General features: G+C 36.3%; 2 protein-coding genes across 6 annotated transcripts in view; both read right to left on the bottom strand.

Annotated features, from left to right (window-relative positions):
- Window positions 1–425, bottom strand: part of LOC149794545 (uncharacterized) — a 44,880-nt gene extending 44,455 nt beyond the window's left edge. Inside the window, exon 1 of one of the 4 annotated variants that reach the window (XM_089968805.1) lies at window positions 300–425. The gene's annotated coding sequence lies outside the window, so the exon portion shown is untranslated. The remainder of the gene's footprint in view (window positions 1–299) is intronic. The other 3 variants (XM_089968809.1, XM_089968806.1, XM_089968808.1) reach the window with 3 other exon arrangements.
- Window positions 426–5,820: 5,395 nt separating this feature from the next.
- The window catches only part of LOC149794544 (uncharacterized), a 51,404-nt gene continuing 29,396 nt past the window's right edge, over window positions 5,821–27,828 (bottom strand). The window contains exon 8 of one of the 2 annotated variants that reach the window (XM_089968804.1): window positions 5,821–20,262. In XM_089968804.1, coding sequence (XP_089824930.1) covers window positions 20,089–20,262 — 174 coding nt within the window. In that variant the 3' untranslated portion in view covers window positions 5,821–20,088. The remainder of the gene's footprint in view (window positions 20,263–27,828) is intronic. The other variant, XR_016423051.1, reaches the window with a different exon arrangement.

Raw genomic sequence — 27,828 nt, 5'->3', positions numbered from 1 at the left:
TACAAAATGAGGGAGGGTTCTTTGTACGAAAAAAAATCAGCCTCTATAAAGTCTCGTAAATACTGTACATTACGACGTCTGATCCTATGAAGTCGTTAATTATTCTGGTCAACAAAGATCTTCCAAATACCGACTCCCCGTAATCAAGAAATAATCACTAAAAAGCTCTAATAATACTATAAAAGGAAACGTAAATGGAAATAACACATACCCAGAGAGAGAGAGAGAGAGAGAGAGATGATTACCACCCCAATCCCAAACACACCCTTCACCAACACAAAAAACAAAGAAATCCTCACCTGAAACTCTCACGAGTCAAATTTTTGCTAACTCCATTTTAAAACATTTCACCTCTGTGAGCTTAAAACCTGTTTGAGCCAGTTCTTGATATTTACAACTTAGTCTAAGTTCCTGGTTTGTTTGCGTCTGTTTTATTTACTTCTGGCAATGAAGCGTATATGTTAAGAGTACAACTGCATTTACAGTCAACGTGATTACACCAGATGATGATTGGCGGAATTGCAAAATCACAACACCTGTAAATGACCAAGAAGTATTTGCACGACACATGTTGATGGAGTCATTGTGTCTTTGATCATAATATGACTGACAAAGGACCTATAATATAATAACTGGTGATATAAAACACATTTTAGTCACATTTTAGGAATTAAATAACACTGCTACAAGACCATATTTAAATGAACTAACTAAACCACCGAGTGAAATATGAAATATGTTACAAAAGAATATACCACGCAATTGTAAAGCAGGTCTTATTCATGTTATATTCAAGTCATATAACAAACTATACAAGGCATCTTAAACCTCGTTTCATTATGTTTGCATTGCTGATATAGGCATTTGTGTATCATAGACACACCAGCCTATAGACCAAATAAGTAATTCTCCTTTTAAGTACATGGTTATTACGGATACATGAGATACAAATCAAGGTATATAGAGGCTTTTATAAACTCTCTCATATAATATTTTAGTAGTTAATGGGGACGACTGATTGTCATATCATTTTATATAGAGAAAATGGTGGAAACATTTATAGGGACAAGGAGATTTATAGGGACAATGTAAATTTAACATGGTGGGACATTACAGGGGCAGGGGGAATTGAACAGGGGTGACGTCACGGTACTGGACACAAGGGAAAAATGGCAATAGTGTTGCGAGTGGCTGACCTCATTTGGGCTGGAACTTAGTAACAGTTTTCGAGTTGACCTCAATATGCATTACTGTAGGTAGGTATGTGAAACGTTTTAATGGTGACAATGGTTAATAGAGTCAAAAGGGTTTATAGGATCAAATGGGAAGGGTAATAGATAAGGGATTTTTAAGTAGAAAAAACACATACTCACCCCCTCCTGCTTGTGTTACCTTAGAATGTAAGCGAAGAAGACGAAATCCCACCAAAATGCTCTCACATACCTTATATACCATCCAACATCCCAAAATGCCATGTGTTAGCTTAGAATGTGAAGAGAAGAAGAAATTTCACAAACATAATATCCAAAACATTACCCACACCATCCCACACCCTTTTCATACCCAAAACCTTGTGTTAGCTTAGAATGTAAGAGGAGATGAAATCTAACAAAATATACTATTCCTTACATCACTGAGCTTTGTCAGCAAGCAGTGTTGTCTTATCTGCACTGAGCAGGGGAGAGTACCTAGAGGGTGTTGTAGAAGGGCTTGGCGTCATTTCTATCTGAATCTAGTCTGCTTTACTACTAAACCAAGAGTCTTGCATTATTTGAAGCATCGCCTGAACTGTCCTGTGCATACTGGGGAAGGCTGCCCTCTTGGTGGTTTATGAATGACCATTTTGAAGAGCTCTGTGTAGGTGATGTTTTTCTGCGAGCTGTGTCTTTTTTTCCCGATCAATCTTATAGAACCAGTCCTGGTTCTTGTGTGATGTCCTCTTCCACAGTAGCTTGGCCAATCTACAGGTCTTTCAGTTTTCTATCCAGCATTCTTCAAAGGCTTTTGGTGATTAAGCTATTTTTCAGCTTGGAAACGTTTAGTCTCTTTACAGTCTTTTTCCTTTGGGAGCGTCTCTTTGGCTAGAAGTTCAGTCTTTTTCCCTTGGGAATGTCTTTTGGGCTGGATGTGAAGGTTTTACTTGGACATAATTAGCCTGTGGTCAGTCCAACAATCAGCACCACACATGGTCTTTGTCACTCATACGTCGTGTCTGTCCTTCATCCTGGCGATGACGTAACTGATGAGTGTCCACTGCTTTCAGTGGGGTTGCATCCGTGATGACTTAATTCAGGTAAATATGAGGAACAAGGTGTTGGTGATTACGAGATCATGTGCTGTGCACATCTTGAATACCAGGAAACAATTGCTGCTGCACTGGCTGATACCATGTCATTAGGCAATCACTGAGGCTCTATGGAAGGCTGGTAAGCTTGTGCACTAGATGAGACTTCACTACAAATCCAATATCTGCCACTTGAATCTCTTTACTATGACGCCACTCCAGAAGAATGTATAGCTGCCACCCATTTCTGACTACTGGCCCCTGTATGCTAGGTGAGTCTCTCTCAAAGCTGCTATATCTACATGGTATCGTGCAAGTTCCCTAGCAACCAATGCAGTCCGTCTCTCTGGTCTATCTGTCTTACGTTGTCCAAAGGAGTTCGCACATTCCATGTGTCAAAGATGAGCACCATCATCTTTTTCTTTTTTCTTCATGTCCGATGGGATGCCCTCCAGCAATAGTAAACTGGCCAGGGTGAGATGAAGCAGGCTATGTTTAGGGCACCTATTCTAGCCCTTTCCTCATGTTAAGTAGCTGACCAGTGTGATCCTAAAAAGGGCTGCTCAGGCATTTAGGGGGCTGCTGAGCTCCACTGCTGCTTTGGTCCAGTTGAAAGTGACCCTATGACCTGAGCCCCTTGTGTGCAGGTGCCTGGATACAGTTTAAGCATTACTCTCACTTGCTGTTTCATCACTCCCCAATCGCCATAGGACCCAGAGTTGTGCGGTATGGTTTTGAAGCTGTGACTTATGCTTGAATTGCATTAGAGTGAGGGAGAGTTGGGCAGTTCGTCAGCCTCACTCTCTTGTCCAGTAGCAAGACATGGTCAAGATGACTGGAGATATGTCTGGATGCATCGGATGACCATGGTGTCGTTGTCTTCCCTTGCTCTTAGCACTCTACAACACATTGAACTGGCAGTCTATTCTGCAAAGTCCACCAAGTACAGTCTTCACATTCTAACACAGACAAACCCTAACTCAGTGAAGGTTAAAGTCTCGTTGGCTTCCCCCACCTGGTTTAGCTTGCCTGTTAAAGAAGTTTGCTGGGGTGTGGTTGCTGTTCCATGCTAACAGCTTCTTAGAGCCCCAGGTGAGAGCTGAGGATCAAGTGGGGTCCAAAGGTGGATGAAATGTCCCCAAGGACGTGTCCACTCACCAGAGATGCTACCCCCCTCCCTGAGGCCCCTGACACCCAAAAAGTGTATATATATATATATATATATATATATATATATATATATATATATATATATATATATATATATATATATGTCTGTATTGATGTATGGATGTACACACATGGTCTCTATAAATGATCATTGCCACATAACCAAATAAGTCACAGATATATTAAACCTTTGCCAGTTTTGGCAAAAAAGATATTGAATTATATTTTTCATAGTTCTAAGGTGGTCTTTGACATTAAAAATTGATTAAAAATAGGAAATTAATAGGTTTGTACTTTCCACCTGTACATATGCCAACTTATTTCATATTTCATACCAGTGTTACTTGCCCCGCCTCTTTAATTTAACAAACTATGCCTAATATTTTTATGCTAATATCACAGACTGAAACAGAGAATAAAACCTATCAAACAGTACATGCAAAATGTATGTATGCATGCATGTATGTATGTATGTATGTATGTATGTATGTATGCACATCGTCTCTATAAACTGATTTTTCTTTTACATAGCCAAATAAGTCAATAAATTAAACCTTCACTGATTTTGGAAAATTAGATATAGAATGATAGGTTGTCTATAGTTCTAAAGTGGTCAGTGACTTTAAAAATGAATTAAAATGGAAAACAAAAAGGTTAAGTTCTGATGAACTGGTAAACAAAGGATAATAAAAAGGTTTCTATTTTCCACCACTATGTATGCTGACTTGAGTGATTTCCTACAACCTACTTGCCCTGACTGTTGACTCTTTCAATCAATGCCTAATAGTTTTATGCTAAAGTCACAGATTAAAATAAAGAATGAAATATTACCAGCAGCGTGTATGTATGTATGTATGTATGTATGTATGTATGTATGCATGCATGGTCATTTTTATCAAGCCAAGTTACAGTTCAATGTTTTATTAGTTATGATGAACTGATAATTGCTATTTAAATTTAAATTGATTAAAGTCAATGGTTGAAGAACTGACAATTGCTCTTTCAGTTTAAACTGATTACTGGCTAAGGTCAATGGTTGAAGAACTGATAATTGCTCTTTCAATTTAAACTGATTAAGGTCAGTGGTTGAAGATCATTGATCTTTCAATATAAACTGATTAATGTCAATGGTTGAAGATCATTGATCTTTCAATTTAAACTGATTAATGTCAATGGTTGAAGATCATTGATCTTTCAATTTAAACTGATTAAGGTCAATGGTTGAAGATCATTGATCTTTCAATATAAACTGATTAAGGTCAGTGGTTGAAGATCATTGATCTTTCAATTTAAACTGATTAAGGTCAATGGTTGAAGATCATTGATCTTTCAATTTAAACTGATTAAGGTCAATGGTTGAAGATCATTGATCTTTCAATTTAAACTGATTAAGGTCAATGGTTGAAGATCATTGATCTTTCAATTTAAACTGATTAAGGTCAGTGGTTGAAGATCATTGATCTTTCAATTTAAACTGATTAATGTCAGTGGTTGAAGATCATTGATCTTTCAATTTAAACTGATTAATGTCAATGGTTGAAGATCATTGATCTTTCAATTTAAACTGATTAAGGTCAGTGGTTGAAGATCATTGATCTTTCAATTTAAACTGATTAAGGTCAATGGTTGAAGATCATTGATCTTTCAATTTAAACTGATTAAGGTCAATGGTTGAAGATAATTGATCTTTCAATTTAAACTGATTAAGGCTAGTGGTTGAAGATCATTGATCTTTCAATTTAAACTGATTAAGGTCAGTGGCTGAAGATCATTGATCTTTCAATTTAAACTGATTAAGGTCAGTGGTTGAAGATCATTGATCTTTCAATTTAAACTGATTAAGGTCAATGGTTGAAGATCATTGATCTTTCAATTTAAACTGATTAATGTCAATGGTTGAAGATCATTGATCTTTCAATTTAAACTGATTAATGTCAGTGGTTGAAGATCATTGATCTTTCAATTTAAACTGATTAATGTCAATGGTTGAAGATCATTGATCTTTCAATTTAAACTGATTCTGCACACTATAAAGCAAATCTGGGTTGAATTCATTTACAATTATTACACTGTATCTTTGCAAACATGGTACATACAGACCAGGATGTCTTGCTTCTACGACATGTAAATTCTATGAAAAATATATGATTATATCCTTCAACTGAAAATCTTCAACAAAGCATCATGTGCACATTTTCTTCTTCCCCCTTTCTCATTTCCAACCTGCTGGATTGATGAAACTCGTTTACTCTTTATGCAAGAAAGTATCAAAAGTCTCATATTTAATATTGCATGACAAATTTAAAAAGTGTAAACTGAAAAAGGTTTAATAATGGAAGAGATAATTCAATAACAACCAGAAGATCTGAGATACAAAATATTTAATAACTGTAAAGACAAGTGTTTTATTTCAATTCACAAAATATATACAAAACTCATTTAATGACATTTCTATTGATTAAATGTATATTATAATAATCTGACTATAATGTACCAACCATAATGTATCATGTCTTCTCAAACCTTATGCATTGTGGGAATGACTCATGGTTCAGCTCCATTCTCAGCATCATATACCCATTACTTCCTTCCCTTTCCTCCGTTCCAACCAGATGGATTGAGGAAACTTTTTTACTATTTACACCACAAAGTCTGAAAAGTCTCTAATATGAATATTGCACGACGTGTTTAAAAAGTGTAAACAGAGAAATGATAAATCATGGAAAAGAAAATTCAATAGCCTGATCTGAGATACAAAGTTTGTTAATACTGTGTAAAAACATGTTCTATTTCAATTCACACAATATATACAAAAGTTGTTATAACTATAAAAACATGTTAAGGTGTTATAACTGTGTAAAAACATTCTATTTCAACTCATACAAAATTCATTAATGGGCAATTATCTTGATCAACTGTAATCATTTGACTATAATGTACCAACTATAATCGTTTGACTATAATGTACCGACTATAATCATTTGACTATAATGTACCAACTATAAGGTATCATGTCTTCTCAAACCTTATGCATTATGGGAATGACCCATGGTTCAGCTCCATTCATTATCCACGAGGCAATTCAAACTATACAAGGTAATGGAAATGTAGTTATATAATTTACTGAAACAACAAAACAGTATGACACACCATGTACACTCAAAAACTTCACATTACAATTAAACAAATGCAAAACGAACAGGATTTCAAAAATGTTTCTTTTGAACAACTTAGGAAATATTTGACTCTAACATTAGAGTTTAATTTCCAATTAGTGATGCACAGGATGTATTCATTCTGACCCTTCTGATTCAAATAGGAACATTTTATTATTTATTTATTTATAACAGAACCAGTCCACTTTATCGAAATAGTAAACTATAAAGTATCATTGCTCCCACTAGCAATGCCATATTAGGAGTCATATGACATACAAGTTCTTAAATCCACATTCACATTATAATTACTGCTGACTGTAATGTAAACAAAATTATCACTACTCTCTGTGTGTGTGTGTGTGTGTGTGTTCAGTCCTTGCCTTGAGGGTTACTGGAAACTGACTCACACTGAAGAGTACAGTATGCAAAAATAACACTAATGCTTAGAACTCTGAAGTATACAGGAATTTTTATACAATATGTATCAAGATTGACACCATATTACATACTGTATTTATTGTTCTTTGTTACACATATACAATAAATCAATATATACATTGCTATCATCGGATTTAAAGTTTGTATGCAACACAGGTGTATCAACATTACACACTATTATGTATTCAACAGAGATTCATTACTGGCAAAAGGTAGCCCAAGTCAGCTGCCTTGGTATGTCTTCATGAAAGGCACTTATTTCGCATTTCCTTGTCATGATAAAGCCAATATTGCCTAAAAATATTGCCACTTAAACAAACAAAATCAAATAACTTCATAGAGTGAAAATATGCATAAGAAGTCCCATTAAAATGAAAACAAACTTTTCATCTGGTCAAGAAATTAATCATGCATGAGCATCTAATTTTAACTCTGATGCAGCAATAAGAATAAATTAACTTGAATGTAACTCACCAAATACAATTTACTTCCTTGGGATAATGCTGCTCAAAGAAGCCTTACATGTGTAACATGCAATAGGCACAGTTGCCTTAAAATGGGGATGGAATATATATGTATATATATATAGAGAGAGAGAGAGAGAGAGAGAGAGAGAGAGAGAGAGAGAGAGAGAGAGAGAGAAAGAGGAAGAGAGAGAGAGATGCATAGTATTTCTATGACTTTAAAGTGCACTTTGTAATAATAATTATAATAATACGCCTAATAATGACAGATGTACTCAGCAGACACTAAAGCAAGTCTTTTAACTGGTGAAATGAAAATGGAATACAAACAGAATACATAATGAACACAATCAAAATGAATGCATTTTTGAAGATAACGCAGAACCCAAATAATAAATGCAAAATACAAATGAAATATAAATGAAAACAAAACAAAATACAAGTGCATTTCATGAATGGATTTGAAATGTTTTGGTTGAGAGAGCCTTCCTATGATAATATGGGATAATATTCTTTACAATGACAATTATTCACTACTTACAAGTGGTGACAGTGTTCTTGCTGAGGCAAGCAAAAACTCTCCACTGATAAAAAAATCACTGATGCCTGTACTTGTGTAATTTACATTTGAACTAAATAAAAAAATATTGTTGACTAATACCCTACAACTATACTTTCGCATTCATTTCAGTTGAGTGTGTTTCATTTATCATAAATTAATTTTGTCTGCTGCATCTGCTACTTTACTGAAACACATCAGACATTATAAGAAGTCTTTTGGTAAAGATCCCCAAGACTTTATATGACTTTCTGTTCATCATCAGAAATGACAAGTTTATCATGATGGCTGATGTGATTGTCATATTGGATGTCAGACTGGCACCATTTTCATTTAGGACCTGGTTGATAGTCATATTGGATGTCAGACTGGCAACATTTTCATTTAGGACCTGGTTGATAGTCATACTGGATGTCAGACTGGCACCATTTTCATTTAGGACATGGTTGATAGTCATACTGGATGTCAGACTGGCACCATTTTCATTTAGGACCTGGTTGATAGTCATACTGAATGTCAGACTGGCACCATTTTCATTTAGAACCTGGTTGATAGTTATATTGGATGTCAGACTGGCACCATTTTCATTTACGACCTGGTTGATAGTCATATTGGATGTCAGACTGGCACCATTGTCATTTAGGACCTGGTTGATGGTTATATTGGATGTCAGACTGGCACCATTTTCATTTAGGACCTGGTTGATAGTCACATTGGATGTCAGACTGGCACCATTTTCATTTAGGACCTGGTTGATAGTCCTATAGGATGTCAGATTGACACCATTTTCATTAGGACCTGGTAGACATCATAAGTCATTTTAATGAAAACCTCATGTTGATACAATCATATCTCCTAAACTACCTATAATATGATTTTTAAGATGGCCATTTTGAATGTTCGATCAGCATAAATTCCAGCTATACTGGCTGTCAGATTGGCACCATTTTCATCAAGGACCAACCAGACATCACAAGAAGTCTTTTAGGAGAAACCCCATGCTGATATGACCATCCATTCAGGAGTTGCAATAACAAGATTTTCAAGATGGCCATTGTAGTGACCATATTGAATTTCTGAGCAGTATAATTTTCATTTTGGACCAATTAGACCATGGAATGAAGCTGCATAAAAAGTTTCAATCCTCCAAGGAGTTTAGGAGAAAGTGAAAACAAAATTGTGATAATGCACAGATGGACAAAGGACAATAGACAAAAGACCAACCTATAGCTTTTCTTGTCTATGACCTGTAGAGCTAAGAGCAGAAAAATCCATCTTCCATAAATGCATTTTCATTTCATTCCAAATAAAGAGAAAACAAAAACAAACAAAAAAATTATAGTTGTTGCAAGAGCCCAAAACTTGTTCACTTGTCTGCACATATTTATAACTGGTGGCTGAGGAACGGCAAGTATCTCATTCAAGATGATCACACAATAAGTGCCATTTTATGCTGATTCTAAATTGTTTACAATACTGGATGAGTAACGCTGATGTAGAGTAAGTACTAGCTCCAAGTCACATGATCTGCAGGACCAGTAGCCAAATGAATATTATTCAGGCCATGTACATGGGTGTATACGACACTGGACTAGAATATAATGCTTAATCTCTAAATCTAGAAACCATGGTTTCCACACAAGTAATATTGTGCTTCCACACTGAGTATTTTTGTGTCACCTTACACATGTCAATGACATCATGGAAACATAGAAAATCAACATCCCATTTAAATGATGAAAGCAACAACGATGTAAAAAAAAATTGGAATGTTGGTAAAATGAAAATAGCTGACAGGAAAAAAAGGCAATGTGAAGTTTGCAAATATTTCAGGGGCACTACAAATAGTGGAGAAAAAGGTATATTGCAACAGAGTTAGTTTTTCCATGAACAATGTTAGAACAAGTAAGGCCCAATCATTAAACACCTTAATGAAACTGGTTAAGAAAAGTTCTATAATAAACCAAACACATCTTGGAATACTCTTTTTACATTGAGCTAACAGCAAAAGTGCACTGTAAAACAATAGATGAAGTGTGTGACCAAAGATCTCTGAGCTTAGTGTTTAATGTTCATGAAATGTTTCAAAGTTTTTTTTTGATGAGATAAATTCCTTGTACGGTTTCCTGGTTTAATTTTCATTCTAAATATTCATGCTGATATCTGGCAAATTATACTAAACTTTATGTAGTAGATGGCAGCTTTGCAAATCTTGTACATCTATGAATGATACTTCAACATCTAAGCTTCATATGCCATTTTAAGAAAATGCATTTTGGTGGCTCCTTCCTCCCACCCCATACTTTTTTTTGCATCTGATCTAAAACTAGTGGTGCTATTTTTATATACAAAGATATCAAAATCAGAATTGGACTTACACATTTTAAATCTAGAATAGCAATTAGTTAGGATAGATAAGAAATTTAGTCTTGTCATAAAAATAACTGCATTGATAAGGTGCTTACATGATTTGCCATGGTGTCAACTAGCACAGTCTGTGGCACAGCTACCATGGTAGCTGGTACAGCCATGATGTGGGGCCCGGCTGTGTTGGGGCCTGGCCCAACCAGGGAAAAAATAAAAAAAGTGAAGCGGGGGCTTGGTACAAAATGTTTGTTGTGGGGCCCATTGTGAGATAGTTACACCACTGAGCACAGTAATATATATATATATATATATATATATATATATATATATATATATATATATATATATATATATATATACATACACACACACAAAACAAGGTACATGTATACTTTGGCAAGATATATAATTATTCTTCAACACCTGAGATTTACACAATGATTATCACTTTTCCTAAAGTCACCATCATTATGGTCTATGACTATGTAAAATGATGCTCAAATGAAACTGATTAGATCCGTAAAAATTTAACATTTTGTGTAAATGTGGCATCTCTACCAAGTACTAATCAAAATAGGTAGAACAGTTATGAAAAATCAGTGTACAAATCACATAATGAAGGGACAGTGTATAAATCACATGATGAAGGAACTGTTAACCAGGCACACTCTTTGTGGATAAAGCCCTACAAACTTCTGATAAAGCAACAATTGCATGGAAGTTGCAATGCAATTTTCACATGAATAAAAATGTCATGCTAGAAATTCAAGCTTTTTGTTTAATAAAAAGTCTTCCAAAATTTGAGATTCACATTTAATTTAATACTAAATATCACATAAAAGTGAATGAGGAAAAATAAATATATTTTTTGTATGTAATGTACAGTGAAACATCTCATGACTGAGATTTCAAGATCAAAGCAAAAAATGTGTGTGATATGATATCTTTGATACATGGGGCTCATTTTATTTAAAGAGAAATTTGGGACAAGAAAATTTTAAATTACATGGGCATTTGACTTTTACTGAGGTTTTAGTCATGAGGTTTGCTCATTTTAATTTTAGTGTTCCTCATTTGAATGTGATGTTTAATTTAAAAAAATACATCATTCTGTACAAATTTAGTCCAAATAAAAATATTAAAGCAAATTAAAAACTTTAAACAAAACTTTAGAAACACTGTTTTTGCTGCTGTCAGAATGATGATTTATTATGTTTCTATTAATATGGGTTTGACAAACATTTAATTACAACCAGTTATAAATCTCTTTACAAAATTAAATTAATTACAGTTATAATTCCTGAAAACAGAGGATTCAATAAAAATAATGAATTTTTTGAAAAAATCTGACATGATTGATGCACAGAAAGATAACTTTGTTTCTGACATGAAGCAAAGAGAAAAATAACATGACAGTCATGACACCAATGACTCCTCTGTTAATAACCTCATTAAAACAAAAGCCCCTTGAAGGGATTGATACTTTAATGGGCAAAAGGAACTTGTAGGAATTCAAGATAAGACCATTTCATCCTTTTAAACTGTTCAGTGATGAAACCATCTCCAATATTCTTCAGCAATTACAAGATTTTCAAGTAAGCTGCTTTGGTACAAATTCTGGATGTGAGCATGGAAACATTTTCATTTGGACAAATTAGGTATCTTTTGAAGATTTTTGGTGAAATCGCTATGTCTTAATGCTCATCATTTCAGGATGAGTAGCGACAACAAAATTCTTAAGAAAGTCATCATAGTAGCCATATTGGGAGCATGATTGGCACCACTGTTATTTAGCCCTAACTAAACATCGTAAGAAGTTTCAATGTGAAAACTCCATGTTGATATGGTCATCCATTTACGAGTACAGAACTGTTTTCATTTTGGACCAACCAGACATTCAGGAAAGGTAGTGATAATAAGATTATCTGTTGTGGTCATACCATCAGATCAACACCATTTTCATAGAGGGTCAACTACACATAATACTAAGTCCTTTAGTGAAAACCCTGTGTTGATATGACCATCCATCCAAGAAAAGTAGTGATGACATGATTTCAACGATGGACACTATGGTGGCCATACTAGATGTCCAAGCAGCACCAATTTCATTTATGATCAACTAGATCATGTGATGAATGTGTTTGTAAGGTGTGAAGGCAATCCTCAAAATAGCTTAAGGGCAGTAGCAGTAACAGACAGACGGATGACTGACAACAGATCATCCCATAAGCTCTTCTGGTCTTTAACTTGTAGAGCTAACAAGTCACTGTTGTGATGAGCCAGTCAAGATGCTACTAACATGTCAGGTAAGGTGGGATACAAGTCAAGTGATATAGGATAATGAAAACTGGACTGGCTTAAATGACACATTATATGTGCCTCCCCCACTGTTCAAAAGTCTTCTGAGCAGATATTTGAAATGTTTGTGAAGAAACCATATCTCTTCTTTCTGTCAGTGATGTTGACATTTTTGATCCCAAAATCAATAGGTTTTAACCTTATCCAAAGTGGAAAACAGCCATAAAATGATGTCTGGGTCTGTGACATAGAAACAATGTCATTGTGCACAACATTTTTATTCTTCAGTAACACTGACCTTAACTGTGACCTTTTGATACCAACTGTGATATGATTCTTTTAACCTAAGAACAAGTCATCCAAAAAGTTTGGTTGAGGTATGTGATATAGAACCAATATCTTTTTCCAGAATCTTTTTTTATTCTTTCAAAGTGACCTTGACTCTATGATTCCTTTCTAAAATTGCAAGGTATCAATAAAGTTAGGTATCCACAGATAATGCAGAAATGAAGTTATTGTGCAGAAACCATTTTTCTTCTTTCATTCAGTGACCTTGCCCAATGACCTTTTCAGAATGAGATCAATATAGTTCTTCCTTGCCACAAGTTCAGGCCATCCACAAAGTTTGCTAACTAGACTGTGAAGAACTCCAGTTCTTGTACAGATTTTTTCTTTCTTCTTCCAGTCAATGACCTCAACCTTCAAGTCTGAAACCGATAGGGTTCTTCTTTGGTTCCAGTGCATGATGTCCACAAAATCTGGTAATTGTAGATGGTGGAATATACAAGGTATTGTGCAGAAATGAACTTGGTAGTGGACAGACATTTGGACAAATATCATCACATAATATGTTCCACCTCATGAATAAAAAAAATCAATCACAAGTGTTCCTCACAGAAAAAAATGATCTTGCACATGTGAAAAAAATGAAGTACTGAAAGGCACATCTTGTATTTAATAGTTTTACTAAATGAATAACTACTGCTGATATGTGCTAACTGCCAGGTGTAGATGGATTTATTTTTGGACAGATGGACAGAGGATGAGAAAGACAAACAGAAGATAAAACCATTATTATAAGGATTCTGCATGTAACTGAAGGATCATAACCCTTACTACATGTATACTTAAGTCACAAAATGTGATTATTAAACTTTAATATAGGTGTACAGGTCAGAAATAATACCAATTCATATGAAATTACAATAAACGTAGTTAGGCCTGATTTATAACAAAATGAAATGCACAGAAGAGCACCATGAATTACACATTATCCATCCACCCCCATATTTAATTGTCCCCTATGAGCAGTAGTAGGACATGGAGATCACTGACCAATGGTTTCAAATGACCTGGACCTTTGGTCAAGGTATGTTTTCTTGAACTAAATTTATTATATGAAACTCATAATTCCTTTTTAGACTTACCATGACTGTGACCTCTGACCTGTAGACCCCAAAATGTAATGGTTTCTTTACTACCCTAAGTGCAAGCCAAACAAAAAATTTGGTCATGAATCTTTCTATAAAACAAAAGCTATTCTTCAAAATCCATATTTCTTTGAGCCATGAGGACTTTGACCTTTTTAACCAAATATCAGTTGGGCTCCTTCCATACCACAAGTGTAAGCCATCAAGAAATTTTGGTCAAGGGATGTGGTCTTCAACTAAAATTCTTTCAATCCGAGTTACGACGATTAGAGGTAAAACAAATATTCAAACATTTGAAGCAGAGTTCTTTTTTGTAAATATTCAAAACGAAACTTGCTTGCTCAGTGAAAATGACAGCATCTTTTATAAGAAACAAACATGAATGTAAGCCATGCAATGCTGAATAATTTACAAGGGAACAACTTCATGCGAAATCATTTGAAATTCAGTCCAATCATATTGTTATAATTATACATAGTCACACTGCTCCCACCATTGCCATTTCGATTCTGAATAGTAACAATGCTCTGATCATTGCCATTTTTATTCTGGACAGTTACATTGCTTCCATCATTGCCATTTCTATTCTGAAGAGTCACTTTGCTCCCATCATTGCCATTTCTATTCTGAATAGTAACATTGCTCCCATAATTGCCATTTCTATTGTCACATTGATCCCATCACTGCCATTTCTATTCTGAATAGTCAATTGCTCTCATAATTGCCATTTCTATTCTGAATAGTCAACTGCTCTCATAACTGCCATTTCTATTCTGAATATTCACATTGCTACCATTATTGCCATTTCTATTCTGAATAGTCACAATGTTCCCAGCATTGCCATTTCTATTCTGAATAGTCACATTGCTCCCATCATTGCCATTTCCATTTATTACACTCCTGAGAAGATAATGTGTCATATGGCAAGGTGAAGAAGAACATGGTATAAAATAAAAGTAATTTCAAAATCAACCAGAGCTCTACCTAATTTGTCAACTGTTGTTGGACACTTGCCCTATCTGGATTAACTATAGTCAATCTAGCAAACCATTATCACTCTATCTGGATTAATTATAATCAATCTAGCAAACCATTACCACTCTATCTGGATTAATTATAATCAATCTAGCAAACCATTACCACTCTATCTGGTTTAATTATAGTCAGTCCAGCAAACCATTACCACTCTATCTGGATTAATTATAGTCAATCCAGCAAACCATTACCACTCTGTACCACATCCACCCCTGATGATCATACTTCAGAAAGCTAACTCCAATATAGATCCAAATTTGATCTTATTATTTAAGTTTTCTAGTACTTGCAAAGCTATTGGAATTAATAATAAAATATAAAATTATTCATTTTTCTAATTTAAAGTTGTTAATGCAGACATCAGCTTTGTATGAGATTCCCATGAGTTAGCTGACCAGACTTTGGAAATTCGTATGAGCTAGCTGACCAGAGCTTGGAAAGTCACATGAGGTAGCTGACCAGACTTTGGAAATTCATATGAGCTAGCTGACCAGACTTTAGAAATTCACATGAGCTAGCTGACCAGAGCTTCAGAACTTGGAAATTCATATGAGTTAGCTGACAAGACTTAAAAAATTCATATGAGCTAGCTGACCAGAGCTTGGAAATTCATGAGCTAGCTGACCAGACTTTGGACATTCATATGAGCTAGCTGAACAGACTTTGGAAATTCATATGAGCTAGCTGACCAGAGTTTGGAAATTCATATGAGGTAGCTGACCAGAGCTTGGAAATTCACATGAGGTAGCTGACCAGACTTTGGAAATTCATATGAGCTAGCTGACCAGGCTTTAGACATTCACATGAGCTAGCTGACCAAAGCTTGGAAAATCATATGAGCTAGCTGACCAGACTTTGGAAATTCACATGAGCTAGCTCACCAGACTCTGGAAATTCATATGAGCTAGCTGACCAGACTTTGGACATTCACATGAGCTAGCTGACCAAAGCTTGGAAATTCATATGAGCTAGCTGACCAGACTTTGGACATTCACATGAATTAGCTGACCAGACTTTGGAATTTCACATGAGCTAGCTGACCAGACTTTGGACATTCACATGAGCTAGCTGACCAGACATTGGAAATTCATATGAGCTAGCTGACCAGACTGGACATTCACATGAGCTAGCTGACCAGAGCTTCGAAATTCATATGAGCTAGCTGACCAGACTTTGGACATTCACATAAGTTAGCTGACCAGACTTTGGACATTCACATGAGCTAGCTGACCAGACATTGGAAATTCATATGAGCTAGCTGACCAGACTGGACATTTACATGAGCTAGCTGACCAGAGCTTCGAAATACATATGAGCTAGCTGACCAGACTTTGGAAATTCACATGACCTAGCTGACCAGACTCTGGAAATTCATATGAGCTAGCTGAACAGACTTTGGACATTCACATGAGCTAGCTGACCAAAGCTTGGAATTTCACATGAGCTAGCTGACCAGACTTTGGGCATTCACATGAGCTAGCTGACCAGACATTGGAAATTCATATGAGCTAGCTGACCAGACTGGAAATTCACATGAGCTAGCTGACCTGAGCTTCGTAATTCATATGAGCTAGCTGACCAGACTTTGGAAATTCACAAGAGCTAACTGACCAGACATTGGACATTCACATGAGCTAGCTGACCAGATCTTGGAAATTCACATGAGCTAGCTGACCAGAATTTGGAAATTTACATGAGCTAGCTGACCAGACTTTGGACATTCACATGAACTAGCTGACCAGAGCTTGGAAATTCACATGAGCTAGCTGACCAGAATTTGGAAATTCACATGAGCTAGCTGACCAGACTTTGGAAATTCATATGAGCTAGCTGACCAGACATTGGAAATTCACATGAGCTAGCTGACCAGACTTTGGAAATTCACATGAGCTAGCTGACCAGAGCTTGGAAATTCACATGAGCTAGCTGACCAGAATTTGGAAATTCACAGGAGCTAGCTGACCAGACTTTGGAAATTCATATGAGCATGCAAGTTGTTGGGGCTGAGTGCTTGCTGTTAAAATCAAGTCTCTACTCTCTGTTACAACTGTGCAACAGCACAACATCATAGTTAGCACAATATAGTGAAGGAATTGTTTTACATTTCTTTCCTAAGCTTTGCTGAAAATAACTTTACTGTTTGTTGGGAATACTTCTACCCAGAAAACCAAAATGTCCACTTTTAAACTTGATTGAGGATGAAAATAGTTCCAATGTACTTGGTTCCAGTAGAAGTTACATCATACTGTCTACAGAAGCCACAATACCATTTCAAACCTATTGCAATGTACGATAAGTGGTCAATACCTGTGTATGGGTTTTAGTTAAAATAATTATTATAAAGTCTGAATATGAATTTCATATGGCATAGTGGAAAATCTGAAGGTCTGATTTCAGTTGGACATGTCACACATTACCATAAAACCGCAATCAATGGATCAAAATTAAATTGAATTAATTTGGCCACACGTCTGTGTGTGATTTTGATTGTGAACAAATTGCTTTCCAGAGAAATATTTTAGATAGTTCTTACATTTAACTGGACAGGTAATTGAATTTCTGCCCTATATATTCCATGTACTGACCAAAGGAATGTCGATGTTTGTACAGGGTCTGAAGGTAAATAATGAGAATACGTACATTCATTTTTCCTTAAAACCTTTACTAAAGACCAATACAATGTCATTTAGCTAGACATAGGTGACTTAGTTCACTGAGTTGTCAATGCTGCTTGGCAGGGAATGGTGGGTGTCATTAAATACCAAAACAGAAAAAGAAAAGTGGAAGGATTTGATACCTCTATTAACATCAATGAATATTCAAATCCTTTTCTAATACATTCAAAAAATATCCAATAGGAGGATTTGGTATTCATTTCAGTTCTAACTCCGACCTTTGGCCTTTTAAGTACAAAAACAACAGGCTTTTTCCTTACACAACCTGTAAGTTATTCATAAACCTTGGCGTAGGTACATAGTCCAGAACTAAATTTGTTGTGCAGGAACCGCAATTCTTCTTTCAAAGTAAAACTATCCTTTAGACCACCAAATCAACAGGCTTCTTCTTCTGTGCAACAAGTTCAAGCCATTCATAAAGATTAACCAGTTTGTGATACAGAACTAGTGTTATTGTGGTGAAATCATCTGCCTTTGTTTGACCACAGTGACTTTTGACCTATGACATTTTGACCCCAATTGATATGCCTCCTTGGTACACAAAGTGAAAACCATCCAGAGTGCTTGATTAGGTTTGTTTTTATGTAGTTGTTGTTATGGGGTTTAACAAAAAATTTCAGATAGGCAATATATGGGGGCAGTATAACTAGTGGAGGAAAAAACCTGTGGAAAACTCCTGAAAGAACTACAAATCCATAGGAAGCTACTGGCTATCTTCCTCACATACGCATATTGGTTGAGCCTGAGACTTGAAGCCATGCAGATGGCGGTGAGATGGCAGTGATCCATAATGGTGGGCACTTTAGGCCACCTTGCCACTCAGGGCCCCAGTTGTTATGCAGAACCTACGTTACTGTGTGGAAACAATTGTTTTCTTCTCTTTTCAATCACAGTAAACTTGACCTTTGACCACCCAAAATTGCAAGGCTTCTTTATTGGATGAAACACAAACCAGACAGAAAGTTTGGTAGTTGTTGATGGTGTAGAACTGGAGTTATTATGCAAAAATGAAATTGGTAAGAAATGGATGTATACAGAACATAATACACTATGCCCTATGGCAAACAGTTATATAATTACTGTGTATATGAGTGTTGACTGGAGGGTTCTACAAATGGAGTATCTTGCCTCTTGAGCATGCCTGGATATATTAACACTGCATGTGACCTGCCAAAAACTATGAACACAGATCTTACATAATCATAACTTTGAATAGGCAAATGATAAAAAAGATACACAGTTATTGTAATAGATGCCCCGGTGGTGGTGCAATTTCCAATGGGGATGTGGATGTTGAACACCATGACATCACTGTCGGACCAAAAATGTTCGTAAATTAAATCTTTTGATTTTACTAACAGTCATTGGATAAAACATGTACTGTGCAAATTATTTGGACATGTCATAATGGATATATACAGATCTATAGACCAAAATAAAGTATGAATTTCTTTTTGTTTGTGGAAAAAAAGGAGAGGAGAAATCTTATTAGAAGGGAGCTTCTATTACATAACTACAGTATTCACATCTTGTCATCTGCTAAACCCAACCCTGAAAACAAATATCTACATCTGCATCATGGAACTGATGGCATCATTAGATTTTATAAATCTTTATTATTGTTAAAGTGGGTCAGTCTTAAAATATGTGTGGTATGACTCAGGTCATTCTGTTTCTCCGACAAGTAAGTTCTATTATTTCTTAAAGAAACTGACTGAAACTTTACTCATGGCAGATAAAACAGTGGTTTCAATTTATCTGTTTGACTCGCTGTCCAATATTTGCTTTATCTATTGTTCTTCCAACAAATGTAAAAACAGACTGGCAAGACTAATTTGGACAACCACCAGTTTTATGGCAGACAATGGTTCTATATGAACTAAGATTATAAATTTATTGGTCAAACATAACCATGTAAAAGAATGTCAACAACCTCGGACACGTTAGATCTTTAACAACGCACAAAAATAAAAACAGGTTCAACCTACAATGAAAGACTAATCAAAAGACTTATTTTAATAATATTTTTCAGTGTTCCAAAACACAACCTTACAAAATTTTCTAAGCAAAAACTGAAATTATTGTAATATTCCATGGCCCGAGTCAATTACTATAATTTAATTAATATGGTATAATTTTAAACACATAGAAAAATACATAAAATCTGTAGTATACATGCACAACTTTTGCCAACTTTTCCTTGATGTTCACTAATTACTGAAACGAATTTCTGTGTATAAGACAGATGGTTCTTTGGCTTTTGACTTCCGTGGAATTGGTTTTGGTTGTTTTGGTAATTCTAGATCCGCATATTGTAATTCAGATGGTTCTAGTGGTTTTCTGCCATCACCGTCACCAACTTTTGGGCCAAGTTTGGTCCTCTTCTGACAAAAGAAAAAGTAAAAACTCCTTTTGAATCTATATCCTCAGGTAGCATTACTTCTGAACCTTTTCATACTTCTATTCTTTTGTCTTTATATTTACACTGTAAAGAACTTTTTAAATTTTAGTACCGTATGCATTTAAATTTCCTTTGGATGCAATGATTTCCACTGAAATACAGAATTACTACTGTTACACCTACCAATCTTTGTCAATCATTATGTATTAAATATACAGGTGAAAACTATTACTTTAAATCAAGATAACAAATTAAAAGTATCAATTTACTGCATGTGACTGATTTTCACTATTTTAAAGTATCAAAGGTTACAAAATATGAGAAAATGTTACTTTAAAATTTTTCTGTATGCCTAATGAATCAATAGAATTTGAAGCATTTAATCAGGAATTTTTTTATTTACATCATTACAATAACATCATTCTTTAAAAATGCTTTCAAAATTCATGAATAAGCAAAATACAAGGCAAGTTGCAAATTTCAATAATTTCCATACAGCTGTTCCTAACAATACTGAATATACTGCTTCATGCTAAACAATCTTGTGATTTTTTTGGGGGATGGGGGTATCTATTATATACTTTGTTATTTATGGGCCATTTGAACTGAAGATTACTCAATGATGCATGTACTTTATTCAAAACCAGTATCAATTTTATTGTCTTAAATTACCAATTACAAAAGTAACATTAAGAAAATAATTATTTTAGGACCAAATCGTGATTTTCTGACAAAACTTATTCACATGCTCAATGGAATTAAAGTCACGATGTCTAAAAATTTGCAAGAACTCTTGAGCAAAAATTTAAGCAAGCCACTTGAGAACTTGGTATACTCAAAGCAACAATGACAGAGGGGTTGATAATTTAGCAATAATGTAATTATTGTGCAAACATATTTACATGCAATATTGACGAACAATAATCTGATAAGACTCAAGAACTGCTTTAGAAGACATTATTTCTGGTATGAATTCTCATACTCAAAAGATCTTGCTAAAATACTTCAAACAAAAAAATTTAAAATTTTAACAAGTTCCTATTTATTACAAATGTAAAATCTGAGATATCTGAGATCTAAAACAAATCAGTTGTTCTGATTGTGTTAACTGTAATGAACTTGAATGGGAAAATGAACTTGAATGGGAAAATGTTAACTTTCTTAACAAGTACTTTTATATTTCAAATCACCTAAAGCCCCCTAAAATATCCATCCCCATTAGAAAACAAGTCCTGTTTACAAATGAATTTTGACCTTTTTTTCTAGTCATGTTGTATCTAGATACTATACAATAAGACCACCACACAAATTATACTTCACCAGCAATGTTTAAGTGTAAAAACTTTCAGGAAGTCATTAAAGCTTGAAAATCATGTTTGGACCCCCAGTAATAACTGACATGTTTTTTTGATTTTCAAGCTTAATGGCCACATAACTCATGTTTGGACCCACATGAACAACTGACATGTTTATTTGATTTTCAAGCTTAGTGGCCACATAACTCATGTTTGGACCCACATGAAAAACTGACATGTTTATTTGATTTTCAAGCTTAGTGGCCACATAACTCATGTTTGGACCCACAGAAATGACTGACATGTTTATTTGATTTTCAAGCTTAGTGGCCACATAACTCATGTTTGGACCCACAGGAATGACTGACATGTTTTTTTTGATTTTCAAGCTTAATGGTCACATAACTCATGTTTGGACCCACATGAAAAACTGACATGTTTATTTGATTTTCAAGCTTAGTGGCCACATAACTCATGTTTGGACCCACAGAAATGACTGACGTTTATTTGAATTTCAAGCTTAATGGCCACATAACTCATGTTTGGACTCACAGGAATGACTGACATGTTTATTTGATTTTCAAGCTTAGTGGCCAAATAACTCATCACAAATAAGAAATTCACTTTTTATAATTATGAACACTTACAATTTTTTTTGAATTTTGAGAAATTGCTAACAGTTTTATATTTTTAACCACTGTTAAAAAATACTGACTAGCACACAAGAAAAGCGTATTTATACAGCTTTCTTTTCTGTGTTACAAACAAATGGCCTTAGTTTTCAGCATCACTGGATGCTACTGTAATCTAAATGCTTTTTACCTAAGGACTGCAAAACAATGTGCAATTCTTAAACTCAATATCTTAGTGGAAACAATGAGTTGTGTGCTTACACATTACAAGTCTCCATTACATGTCATTAACATGGGTAAAAAACATGGAAAAAAGATTCTGCAAATTTCACTATAATAAATGGTATCTGATTTTTTTTAAAAAGCAACCTTTAAAGCAATTTCTTAATATGTGCTATGAAACCTAAGTGGAAATGGCATAAACTGTAGATCCCCGTATTACACATTATTTTGTGTTATAGATAATTAGCAGGTTTTCCATGCATCCTTTTGTATTAACCTTCATCTACATATTTTGGAATGGACAAATGCATTCTGATCAAATCGGAATCCTTATTTAACTCTTTTTTAAAAATTCTTATTTCAGTAGATCGTAAGAGTTAAAAAAAAATTGTGTACTGCGCTGAGTATGCTTTTATGAGTGTGACTCTGAACTAATCCGTGGGAGTTCTCTTGCATCATGGATAGCCCCAGATCAATATCACCATCTGTTCAAGAGGCATAGCTATAACAAGGTTTTCAAAATGGCCCACTATCTATCATAAGAAACCTTTCACTGAAAACTCCATGAAAATATAACTATCTATTTATGAGGAATAATGAAAACAAGATTCTTAAGAGTGTCACCATGTTGGTCATTTTCATTTAGAGTCAGTATACATCAAAAGAGGTGCTTTCATTGAAAGTCTAAACAACTAACCATTCATGAGGAATAGTGGTAAGATTTTCAAAATGGTCACCATGATGGCCATACTGAATGTTAGATTGGCACCCTTTTCACCTGTGCAGACTTTCTGGTAGTGTTCCTCCAAGTAATTTAGGAGAAGTAGCTACAACAACATGTGTTAATGAACACCATACAACACAAAAATGGTTATCACTTAAGTTTTGACGAGAAGAGCTATGACCAGTAGGGCTAAAAGTAGATTTTGAAGAGTATTTGCTAGCAAATCACATTTTTCATTTTGTTAAAATATAAATTGAAGATACAACCAGCTGTGATAAGGGCTGTTCCAGTAAAACATACCTGGGACCCAGGGAAGGCACTTTTAATGTAGGGTACTCACCCATAGATGCAATTTAAATTTTTTTAATCACTTTAATATGAACTCTGTACAATCAAAGTACTCTGACACATATTCCCTGGGTACCATGTACAATCAAAGTACCCTGACACATATTCCCTGGGTACCATGTACAATCAAAGTACCCTGACACATATTCCCTGGGTACCATGTACAAAGTACTCTGACACATATTCCCTGGGTACCATGTACAATCAAAGCACTCTGACACATATTCCCTGGGTACCATGTACAATCAAAGTACTCTGACACATATTCCCTGGGTATCATGTACAATCAAAGTACTCTGATACATATTCCCTGGGTACCATGTATTTTTTAATGGAACAGCCCTAATGTCTTTTGCATTTCCACACTCATAAAAATACTGAAGGATTAAGATGATTCAATTAAGTATTTTTAATTTAAGTAGCAACGAATAATTATTAGCCATCAGCCTCTTTATTCTTTACATGTACAGATATATATTATTTATATAATTGTGTATCACAATATGTACTGATACAGGCAATGTACCAGTTTGTTGTGCTTTCTTTTATCATTTACTTTCTCTGTTTTGCATTTTGCATTTGCACTCAACCTGTCCATTTTCAACACAATGTATTCATCATTTTTTTGGTGTTGATGCTGCACTCCACCTTCATTCATGCTGTATTCCACTTTCATCTCATTGTTAAAAATGCATGTTCCAGGGCCTGTGAGCATGCTAGACTAGACTTTAGTATGATGTATAGCTCTATGGCATTTGAATCATCAGATAGGTACGCAAAGACCTACACTTAAAAAATTGATATAAAGCTTGTGACCAAAACTGCATGAGAGAGAGAGAGAGAGAGAGAGAGAGAGAGAGAGAGAGATAGAGAGAGAATGTGTGTGCCACTAAATAAACTGCCTTTGCAGTATAATGTAGATTAAAGAAACACCAGCCATAAAAACTATTAAGCAGAACCTTGGTAATTAAAACTGATGTCACTGCCAACATTACAATCAGAGTAGTAACTGCAATGTAAAGCATTGCCATTAACATGTGAATGACAATAAGTACAACAGCTACATCAGGATAAATAAGTTACAATTTGTGAATGACAAGAAATACAACAGCTACTTCAGGATAAATAAATTAAAGTTTGTGACTGACAATAAATACAATAGTTCCTGAGGATAATTAAGTTAAATATTACATAATAATATTTTTTTATATAATTCCTATTTACAATGTTACAGAAGTGACTGTTAGATAATATTCAGCAGTGCAATTAAATGGAGTAGCTGGTATTGTCCATATACAGTGTGACGTTTGCACACACTGGGGTGGGGTTCTTCCAATACAATTTAATTAAATTATGAAGGAAGTTCCACCCTGGCTTGTGAGGTTAGAAAGTTAAATTAGTGACGAGGTAGATTTACAGCTCTGAGCCCCCAGTCAGCTATGCCGATGGCTAAATTATAAGAACACGAAGATGAAACTCAATCAATAACAATTTAATAAATTTGATAATTTAAAAACTATAACTTCCAATCACTCGTCTTTCCCTCGACCACGTGACAGCCTAATTCATCCCGTGATTTACAGTGTGAGTTCGATTTTCCCCCTGTCCTTGCATCTACTCATCTCTTTCTTTGCCGCTAATTCCTTCCTTCTTTCCGTTTCTCTAACTCCTCCTTTGTCTCCGTTTCCCTCTCTACTATCTCCTCCTCCAATTTCGCCCCCAGACTTCCTTCTCCTGACTTCTCTCCTTTCTTCTCCTTTCTTCCGTCTCTCTATCTGAGACTACGGGACCAAATTGTAACTGGTCTGTCCCTCAAAGCTTCCTTATTTGAAGCTCTCTGTACTTAGAATTTCCTGCTCTAAGATTTTCCCGCCAATAACGAATGGCTATTCGGAGTTACGCGAACCTCTCCTCTGGGTAATTTCTCTCAGCGAACTAATTCTTGCCGGAAGACGCGGGGACATCATTCTACCCAAATCAAGGTCTCTCCCCATCTCGATTCTGATTGGGTGGCGCTGTGACCCTGTCCAATTGTCTTAGCGGCCAGTTCAACCTGTCTGTCTGTTTGTAGGGAAAAGAAGTTAAGACACTCCCACTTCTTCAGGCAACTTCTTTTGATCTTGGACAACATTTCCACATCTAGGTGATAACTGGTTATCTGTAGCTTCGCAACTCCGAGGTCCAGCTCTCCACTTCTAGCTACGGCAATCTTACGTAACGGATTAGTGCTAGCCTTCGGCAATGTTTAACATCAAACAATGGCTTGTCAGAATTACCTTGATTATACATGTTTCCAACTGGGCTACTCTGGGTCTGGGTAAACATGACACCCCCCCCCACGCTTGAGAATAAAATCGGGATTTTATTCCCTCAAAATTACTTCAAATGCAAAGGCATTAATACACAAAATTATCGTGACACTACACACTGAGTACGAACATGAATATATATATACATACACAGCGATCTATACCATTTCAGCGCTCCTGCTCATGAAATCAGCGCCTACGTTCTCAGTTCCTTTCACGTACCTGATCTGCATCTGGTACTGCTGCAAGAACAGCGACCATCGCATCAATCGTCCATTCGACAATTTCGCCTGCGTGAGATATGCGAGTAGTTGGTGGTTGGTCTCCAATATGAACTTTCGCCCGTATAAGTACCGCTCGAACTGTGATATCCCGAACACAATTCCGAGGCATTCTCTCTCTGATACGGAGTAGTTCTTCTCGGCAGAAGACAGTTTCCGGCTGCCGTAAGCGACAGGAAAAAGCGTCTCATCGTACTCCTGCAGTAGTACTGCTCCCAGTCCCGTGTCACATGCGTCGGTGCGAAGAACGAAGTCTTTTGTCAGATCCAGTAGACGGACAACTGCGTCGGATGTAAGTCTATCCTTCAGCGTTTGGAAAGCATGCTCACACGCATCTGTCCAAATAACCTTAGTCGGGGCCCATTTCTTGGTTAGGTCAGACAACGGCCCCACAATCGCGCTGAAATTAGCCACATACCTCCAGTAATACCTGGCCAATCCCAGGAATGACATCACCTCTGTTTTCGTGGTGGGCCGTGCGGCGTTTCTCAGCTGCTCCACCTTCGATTTCTCTGGGGACAGCGTACCGTGGCTCAGGGTATGTCCCAAATAGTCCAATGTCCGGAACCCAAGGTGACATTTGGAAGGGCGAGCTGTCAATCCCGCCTGCCGTAGCCGCTCCAAAACGTCAGCTAACAGAGTGAGGTGTTCACCCCACGTCTCTGTGGCTAACAAGAGGTCATCCATGAAGTTGTGGACACCCCTATCGCGCAAGGGTTCCAAAAACTTCCGCATCATTCTAGTAAAGACGCTAGGCGCGTTCTGTACACCGAATGGCATGACCAACCATTGGTAGGTCCCGTCGGGAGTAGCAAAAGCGAGCTTTGCCCTATTATCCTCCCATACCGGAATTTGCCAATAGCCCTCGGACAAATCCAGCTTGGAGAAATATTTCGCTTTCGAGACAGAAGCGAAAATATGTTCCGGGTCAGGTAGCATCTCGACTTGAAATTCTGTCACCTGATTCAGCTTCCAGTAGTTGACACAAAACTGATGGGTGCCTACCTTCTTCTGCACTAGGACTACCAGAGAGCTGTACGGAGAGTCGGCGGGTTCGATTACTCCCAGAGCAATCATCTGCTCGATCTCCTCCCTTACGACTTGTCGTTTTGCGTGGGGCAAGGGGTATGGTTTCCGCTGGACTGGCCGGTTGTCCACCAGCTTTAACCCGAACTCGACAAGCATTCTCCTGGTATTTCCGTAAGCACATCGGAATACCCGGCCAGCAACGTATCAATCTCTTCCCGCTGTACCGCAGTCAACATGGGGTCGCACTCCACGTTCGAGGGTGTCTCAGCCCTTGTTAATGGACAGTTCGGGACAATGTTGGCACCTTCCGTATCGCCTTCGGCATCCTTGGTGACTATTGTGGCGATAACAAAATCGCTGACGGTCTCTCTTTCCCTGTATCTCTTAAGGAGATTGGCATGGTACAATTTCTCCTTCATTGGTAGCCGTATCTGATAGGTTTGACCTCCGACCTTCTCGGTGACAACGTATGGACCCCTCCAGGAAACTTGCAACTGGTTGTGTTCTTTGGGCAGCAGTAACAACACCTTGTCCCCTACTTCAAACTGGCGTGGTTTTGCGTGCTTGTTGTAATTTTTTGCCTGATGCGCCTTCGCTCGCTTGAGGTTCTCTTGTGCAAGGGAACAAACTTCCTCCAGTTTGTTGCGCAAGTCCGCAACGTACTGGTAGGTAGTGCGTACCTCCTCTACAGCGTGATCGTCCGTCCAAA

The sequence above is a fragment of the Sinohyriopsis cumingii genome, chromosome 8 (genome assembly GCF_028554795.1).
Source record: "Sinohyriopsis cumingii isolate HCF-2022 chromosome 8, ASM2855479v2, whole genome shotgun sequence".
In the NCBI taxonomy this organism is placed as follows: Eukaryota; Metazoa; Mollusca; class Bivalvia; order Unionida; family Unionidae; genus Sinohyriopsis; species Sinohyriopsis cumingii.
Note: the sequence above shows the minus strand (reverse complement) of the source record. Positions and strands in the feature narration are given on the sequence as shown.